At 44.3% G+C, this 8,550-nt stretch overlaps 1 protein-coding gene across 1 annotated transcript; it reads left to right on the forward strand.

Moving 5' to 3' along the window:
• The first annotated feature begins 5,158 nt into the window (after positions 1-5,158).
• LOC137356436 (probable G-protein coupled receptor 139) lies at positions 5,159-5,992 on the forward strand. Its single transcript, XM_068022328.1, has one exon. It carries the CDS (start codon positions 5,159-5,161, stop codon positions 5,990-5,992), a length of 834 nt encoding a protein of 277 aa, XP_067878429.1.
• Positions 5,993-8,550: the final 2,558 nt, after the last annotated feature.

Consider the following 8,550-nt stretch of genomic DNA (forward strand, 5'->3'; position numbering starts at 1 on the left):
CGACACATGTGGGGAGGGGTGGATCATTGTCCTAGTGCGGCGGGGGTGAGGGTGGGAGCGGGGTTACAATGCTGCAGATTGGGCGAAGCGGTAATGGGAAGGTGTAAAGGTCAAAGGTTCCGAAATTTGGGGGAGGCATGTGGAAGGTCAAATATTAAGAGTAGGTATTTGGGGGGGCGGGGGTAGAGGGTAGTGGGACAAAGGGCAGGAATGATGTGTAATTCCATTGTGGGTGGTGGGAGAGGGCATGGAAATGTTTTCTTATTCAATTTTCTAAACGTTAAATTAACGGTGCCTCTAAAAATGTAAGTGATCATTCAGGGCTTTAGAGTTTAGAGTTTAGAACATTACAGCGCAGTACAGGCCCTTCGGCCCACGATGTTGCGCAGACCTGTGAAACCATCTGACCTACACTATTCCATTTTCATCCATGTGTCTATCCAATGTCCACTTAAATGCCCTTAAAGTTGGCGAATCTACTACTGCTGCAGGTAGGGCGTTCTTACTACTCTCTGAGTAAAGAAACTACCTCTCACATCTGTCCGATATCTATCACCCCTCAACTTGAAGCTATGTCCCCTCGTGTTTGCCATCACCATCCGAGGAAAAAGACGCTCACTATCCACCCTATCTAACCCTCTGATTATCTTATATGTCTCTATTAAGTCACCTCTCCTCCTCCTTCTCTCCAACGAAAACAACCTCAAGTCCCTCAGCCTTTCCTCGTAAGACCTTCCCTCCATACCAGGCAACATCCTAGTAAATCTCCTCTGCACCCTTTCCATAGCTTCCACATCCTTCCTATAATGCAGTGACCAGAACTGCACGCAATACTCCAGGTGCGGTCTCACCAGAGTTTTGTACAGCTGCAGCATGACCTCGTGGCTCCGAAACTCGACCCCCCTACTAATAAAAGCTAACACACCATATGCCTTCTTAACAGCCCTATTAACCTGGTTAGCAACCTTCAGGGATTTATGCACCTGGACACCAAGATCTCTCTGTTCATCTACAGTACCAAGAATCCTCCCATTAGCCCAGTACTCTGCATTCCTGTTACTCCTTCCAAAGTGAATCACCTCACACTTTTCCGCATTAAACTCCATTTGCCATCTCTCAGCCCAGCTCTGCAGCCTATCTATGTCTCTCTGTACCCGACAACATCCTTCGGCACTATCCACAACTCCACCGACCTTAGTGTCATCTGCAAATTTACTAACCCACCCTTCTACACCCTCTTCCAGGTCATTTATAAAAATGACAAACAGCAGTGGCCCCAAAACAGATCCTTGTGGTACACCACTAGTAACTAAACTCCAGGATGAACATTTGCCATCAACCACCACCCTCTGTCTTCTTTCAGCTAGCCAATTTCTGATCCAAAGCTCTAAATCACCTTCAACCCCATACTTGCGTATTTTCTGCAATAGCCTACCGTGGGGAACCTTATCAAACGCCTTACTGAAATCCATATACACCACATCCACTGCTTTACCCTCATCCACCTGTTTGGTCACCTTCTCGAAAAACTCAATAAGGTTTGTGAGGCACGACCTACCCGTCACAAAACCGTGCTGACTATCTCTAATGTACTTATTCTTTTCAAGATGATTATAAATCCTGTCTCTTATAACCTTTTCCAACATTTTACCCACAACCGAAGTAAGGCTCACAGGTCTATAATTACCAGGGCTGTCTCTACTCCCCTTCTTGAACAAGGGGACAACATTTGCAATCCTCCAGTCTTCCGGCACTATTCCTGTCGACAATGACGACATAAAGATCAAGGACAAAGGCTCTGCAATCTCCTCCCTAGCTTCCCAGAGAATCCTAGGATAAATCCCATCTGGCCCAGGGGACTTATCTATTTTCACACTTTCCAAAATTGCTAACACCTCCTCCTTGTGAACCTCAATCCCATCTAGCCTCGTAGCCTGAAACTCAGTATTCTCAACAACATTTTCTTTCTCTACTGTAAATACTGACGCAAAATATTCATTTAACACTTCCCCTATCTCCTCTGATTCCACACACAACTTCCCACTACTATCCTTGATTGGCCCTAATCTAACTCTAGTCATTCTTTTATTCCTGATATACCTATAGAAAGCCTTAGGGTTTTCCCCGATCCGATCCACCAATGACTTCTCGTGTCCTCTCCTTGCTCTTCTTAGCTCTCCCTTTAGATCCTTCCTGGCTAGCTTGTAGCTCTCAAGCGCCCTAACTGAGCCTTCACGTCTCATCCTAACATAAGCCTTCTTCTTCCTCTTGACAAGCGCTTCAACTTCTTTAGTAAACCACGGCTCCCTCGCACGACAACTTCCTCCCTGCCTCACAGGTACATACTTATCAAGGACACGCAGTAGCTGCTCCTTGAATAAGCTCCACATTTCGATTGTTCCCATCCCCTGCAGTTTCCTTCCCCATCCTACGCATCCTAAATCTTGCCTAATCGCATCATAATTTCCTTTCCCCCAGTTATAATTCTTGCCCTGCGGTATATACCTGTCCCTGCCCATTGCTAAGGTCAACCTAACCGAATTGTGATCACTATCACCAAAGTGCTCACCTACAGCTAAATCTAACACCTGGCCGGGTTCATTTCCCAGTACCAAATCCAATGTGGCATCGCCCCTGGTTGGCCTGTCTACATACTGTGTCAGAAAACCCTCCTGCACACACTGGACAAAAACTGACCCATCTAAAGTACTCGAACTATAGTATTTCCAGTCGATATTTGGAAAGTTAAAGTCCCCCATAACAACTACCCTGTTACTCTCACCCCTGTCGAGACGACGCCGGCGCCTGGGCATTGATGCCGGATGCCGTTCCCAGTGACTGCTCTCCCGTTATCTCCGCGTTATCGGGAGTTGCGGGGCAACCTCCAAGGCCATGCTAATGAGCCGCCGCATTTGGAATCAGCGATGCTTCGTGACTTGGTGCCAGATGTGCGGGCTGCAAATTATTACATCTGTCAACTACTTTGGTGGCACGCTTTTAAAATGCAGCCCCAAGAGCGATTTCCAATGGGATTTGAATATTTTATTGGTTATCACTTTTCTGAAATATTTCCTTGCGGGAATCTGACGCTACTTCAGAGGTCTGGCAACTGAACTGAGCTGACTTCTCATCCTTTAGCATTTCCTTCTCTGATTCACGACCGTTCTATTCATTTAATATCAGAGGAATTCATTGTAAATGTGTTGACTTTATGCCGTATCTTTTTAGACTGGAGTTGTTGGAATCATGAGCCCTTCTAGTTAGTTGCAGATTATAAATCGCAGGGTTGATGTTGTCGTTTTGTTGACTGAACAAACCGACAATCTTACTCTGGACTTTAAAACTGCAGGTGACGAAATTTCAAATAACGTGGATTCTGTCTGGGAGAGGCACTAAATTTTATTTATTCTATGTATTGTAGATAGAGTTAATCCTGTGCTGGCGGGACTGATGTATGGGGAGAGATTGAGACGCTCCGGTTTATATTCGCTGGATTTCAGAAGAGTGAGAGGGGTTCTCTCAGAAATCTATAAAATTCTGAGAGTGCTTGGCAGGGTCTATGCAGGAAGGATGTTCCCGATGGTGGGGGAGTCCAGAACCAGGGGTCATAGTTTAAGGATACGGGGTAAACCTTTCAGGACTGAGATGAGGAGAAATTATTTCTCACAGAGTGGTGAGCCTGTGGAATTCGCGACTACAGGAAGCTGTTAACGCCATTTAAAGAAGATGTTGTGACTGTGGAGTGGTTGGAGTGAATTAACAGTGCAAGCCTCTAGTCTCGGTCGTAACAATAAGTATGAAGCACAACTTGGGATCCGAATGTGTGCTGAGGGTCACTTGAGAAAGCAGCCTTCATGTGGATTGAAATTGGTACTTGGGATACAGTTTCTGGATCGGAATAATGCTGTGTCCTGGCAATGTAAGATAAACGAAAATTGTGATCCACACAGAGACATTGTGTTGCATATGTAAATAAAAGCAAAATACTGCAGATGCTGGAAATCTGAAATTAAAACAGAAAGTGCTCTAAACACACAGAAGATCTGTCAGCATCTGGAGAGTGAGAAAAAAAGTTAACGTTTCTGATCCGTGACCTTTCATCAGAACATTCTGAGCTGTATTCATGCTGGATTGTGGAGGGTGGTTTACCTGAATAATCATGTTGAGTGAACATGTGGAGGCTTGGATAATCTGGAGAAGTGATTGGAGAGCATACGAGCTGTGGATAGATAAAGTTGACTGAGATAGAGAGCAAACGAGAAGGAATATGGAGAATGAAACAGACAGAGAGACAGGATCGAAGGAGAAAGCTAGGGAGAGAAGCCATAGTGTGAATAATAGACAAAGATGAAATGCTGAACTTTCCAGAACAATGACAGTGAAACTGTGCATTGAAGGTATGATGAGCACTTTACCAGATTGGGTGAGTTTTACTGCTGGACTCGCTCCCTCTGCGTTTAACCGTGTCATATCCTCAACCTCTTGAGTGAATGTTCCTCTTCATTATTTCTGAACTGAGTAAATAACTGAGTGGAACCAGTTATTTACTGACTGCATTCCTTGCTTTACTTTGTTTACTTTCCAAACCCTTCAGGACCCGCCTCCCTTCCAGTCCCCAAATGACCTTTTCTCTCTCTCCCTCCAATCTACTCAATTTTTCAGCCTCCATCGGCCTCTTCTTCCTGATCTGAAGTCACCGCAGCGGCTTCCGACCGTTTTACGTTTTGAGACAGCCCCTGCTCTCTCTCTTAACCATTAAAGCAAAAAGGCCCCCCTTTACCCTCACTATCTCGGCCATTGATCTGGAGGCTAAACTGGATTTAAACCATTGGATTGCTTGTTTGAAAACCCCCATCTCCCTTCCGCACTGACACGACGGCCTCACTGTATCCAGTGATCATTATATTTCACCTTTATTTTTGCAAATCAATTTCTCAATGAATAATTTATATTGTATTCAAAACCATTCTCTTCAGAAAGTTCTGGATGCTGCAACAAAGCTGTAAATTCCACCCCAGATCCTGTCAAACTGCTGTTTTAGTTTGAGGTCTGATCAGTAATTTTTCTGCTTCCCTTTTTTTCTCTTTCAGTTAACCTGGTGGCGATTCTGATTCTGTCCCGAGGAAAGTGTGGTCTCTCCAAATGTATCACTCGCTACATGGTGGGAATGGCAGTGGCTGATCTCCTGGTCGTCATCACAGATCCCATATTGAGGTGGATTCCGTTGATTTATTTCCCAGATTCATTCCTGTCCATTACTTCCATTTGCAGTTCAGTTAATTTCCTGATTTTTGCAAGCACAATTATCTCTGTCTGGCTGACAGTTGCTTTCACCTTTGATCGATTTGTAACCATTTGTGATGAGAAGCTGAAGACAAAATATTGCACTGAGAGAACAGCGGCTGTTGTTATTGGAACAGTGAGTGTGCTGTGCTCTTTAGAATGTGTTCCCTGGTACTTTATGTATGAACCGGAATATATAATTGATAATGTTCCCTGGTACTGTATCCCGAAACAGAGCTTCTATAATTCCCCCCAATGGACTGCGTTTGAGTTGCTTCACCGCATTTTAAATCCTTGTGTCCCGTTCTTTATGATGTTGCTGCTCAATGCTCTGACGGCCAGACGTATTTTAACGGGCAGTAGACTCCGCAGGGGACTCTGGGGCCTCAGCAGTGGAGAGAATCGCAATGACCCAGAGATGAAGAATCGAAAAAAATCCATAATTTTACTGTTTAGTATATCTGGCAGTTTTATACTGTTATGGGTGACGCAGGTTGTCGTTTACATCTATCAGCGAATTACAAAGCTATATCCTTCCTCCACCAACGACCCTCTCTATATCACAGGGGAAACAGCAGCAATGCTGCAGCTTCTCAGCTCCTGCACCAACACGTGTATGTACGTTGTCACACAAAGTAAATTCAGAGAGGAACTGAAGAAGGTCGTGCAATACCTACTCAATCTAATTGCTAAATTAGTTAAATCATAGAAAAGTGAATGTTTCCATGTTCTGGCACTAAAATCCGTTCCAGATTCCACAGCCTAAACTCACGACATGGTGGAAAACTTTTTATTCAATGCACAGAACGCTGAGATGATTGTAAACTTGATTTTGTAATATTTTATTCAACGACGGACCTAATGAGGCTGGTTATCTTTGCAGAAGAGGCGTAATTCTTTTCCCAAAAATGACGGTGCTAAAGAGCAGAGCCGAACACCAACTGAAGCAGCTCTCAGTCAAAGGAGCTTCCGTTAGCTTGATGACAGAGTGACAGGGTGGTGTACTGGTATTGACACTGAGCTAATAATCCAGTAGCCCATGCTAATGCCTTGAGGACATGGGCTCAAATCTCATCATAGTGGCTGATGGAATTCAAATTCAAGTAATTCATAAAAATATGGAAATGTAAGATGGTCTCAGTAATAGTGCAATGGAATCTAAAGTGAAATGGTCGAACAATGTCCTTACGGAAGAGACCTGGCCCAGCTGTATCTCTATTTACACACGTTGGCACAAAGACAGAGTCAGAGGTGGAGTGAGAGATAAAGGGAGGGACAGAGAGAGAGAGAGGGGGGGGGCTGTGGGGAGATACAGAACTAGGTAGAGAGAGAGAGTTATAAAGAGTGAGGGAGATATGGACAGAGATACCGAAACAGGGGAAGGTGGATAGGGGCAGACATGAGAAAGGAAGAGACATAGAGAGAGGATGAGACAAGTTGTAGCAATCAGTAACATTCCCATTCTCTGCCCAGTCCTTTGTTGGAGGGCAAGTGTGAGGGTTTTAGGGGCGAATACCTTCTGGAAATCGAAATATTCTTCTTTCATACTTTGTCCCTTTGTCCCTCTGTTTCGGTGTATGTGTGTCTATGCCTGTTTCTCTCTCCTCTCTCAGAACCACAGTAAAACTCCACCTACATCTGTTAGCCATTTTAAGTTGGCTACTTTTGGTGACACTATAGCTGCAGAGGATGTAATTCCTTATGCAGGATGGTAAGAAACCTGTTTCCTGATATTTAACAGCATATTCTGTAGGCTTTGTATAATATAATTGATTAATCCACAGTAATCAATCAAATCTGACATTGATTACTGCTTGATGGTCTCTCGGTTTACTTTCCTCCCAGAGCTGATTAAAAACACTGATATTAGTGTCAAGGGGAGTTCCAGTTTACCTCAGTGTTTTGAAAATATCAAATCCTGATCCCATTCCCAGCAAAGTATATTATATTATGGGACACTACAAATGTTGTTGCGCTCAATGCGGACGGTACCTTAATGTTGCAATAGGATGGTATCATTTATTTTCGGATAACAGTCAACCCACAGGGGAAATGAATCACTGGGTCACCATTCTGAACAAACACTAAAGTATTCCAGAAAGCGAGGCAGACAAATTCAACACAAGATTCATGTTCTGAGTCTTGCTGGTCTGTTCTGATTTTCTGATGGGTACCATCAGCCTAGATGTTGTGCACTGCCCTGGACCTACAATTATTGAACTCAGAGGCAAGATTACTACATACTGAGCCATAGCTTGCTCAAATGTTCCCTTGGAAATTTTGTTGCTTTGTGCGGCCATGTTTTTGCCCTGTGCGTGGCCCCTTTAAGTTTTTAATGGATCTTTAGCAGATGTGTGTAATTTATCATGGAACAGGACCGGCATGGTACCTTCCAAGCTGCTGCACTAAGCTTTGCGGGAATACTGACCGACACTGTCCATCCCAGTCTCTTCCTTGTTCTCTCCAGTATTCTTTCCCCATTGCTATCCTTCCCTCTCGCCGTTATTCTCTCTCTGTATTTATCCCTGTCTTCCTCACTATTACTCTCTCCATCTGGCTGGAGGGGGAGAAATAGAGACATGATATAGAGGCAGCTTTACTCTATATCCAACCCCACACTGCACCTGCCCTGGGAGCATTTGATAGAACAGAGAAGACAGAGATTGACGCTGACGCTAGATCCTTCCCATACCTCTTCGTCTCAAAACCTCTCTTTCCTGTTTGAAGATGCTCCTTAAAACCAACTTTTTTGACCACCTATATGGTCACCTAGCCTGATATCTCCTTACGTAGCTCGGTGCCAATTATTTATTTAGAATCATCGAGTCGTGCAGCATAGAAACAGACCCTTCAGCCCACCGAGTCCATGCCGACCATAATGCCTATCTATACTAATCCCACCTGCCTGCATTAATTCCATATCCCTCTCTGCCTTGCTCATCCAAATGCATGCCCAGATGCCTCTTAAATGTTGCTACTGTTCCTCTCTCCACCACCTCCTCTGGCAGCTCATTCCGGATACCCACTATTCTTTGTGTGAAAAATTTACCCCTTTGATCCCCTTTAAACCTCCTCCCTCTCACCTTAAATCTATGCCCCCTAGTTTTAGTCACCCCTACCATGGGAAACAGACTCTGGTATGTACTCTATCTACGCCTCTCATAACTTTATATACCTCTGTCATGTCCCTTTTAACCTCCTTTGTTCCAGGGAAAATAGACCCAGCCTATCCAATCTCCCTTTATAATTCAAGCCATCCATAACAGA

The sequence above is a fragment of the Heterodontus francisci genome, chromosome 45, assembly GCF_036365525.1.
Source record: "Heterodontus francisci isolate sHetFra1 chromosome 45, sHetFra1.hap1, whole genome shotgun sequence".
Taxonomy (NCBI): Eukaryota; Metazoa; Chordata; class Chondrichthyes; order Heterodontiformes; family Heterodontidae; genus Heterodontus; species Heterodontus francisci.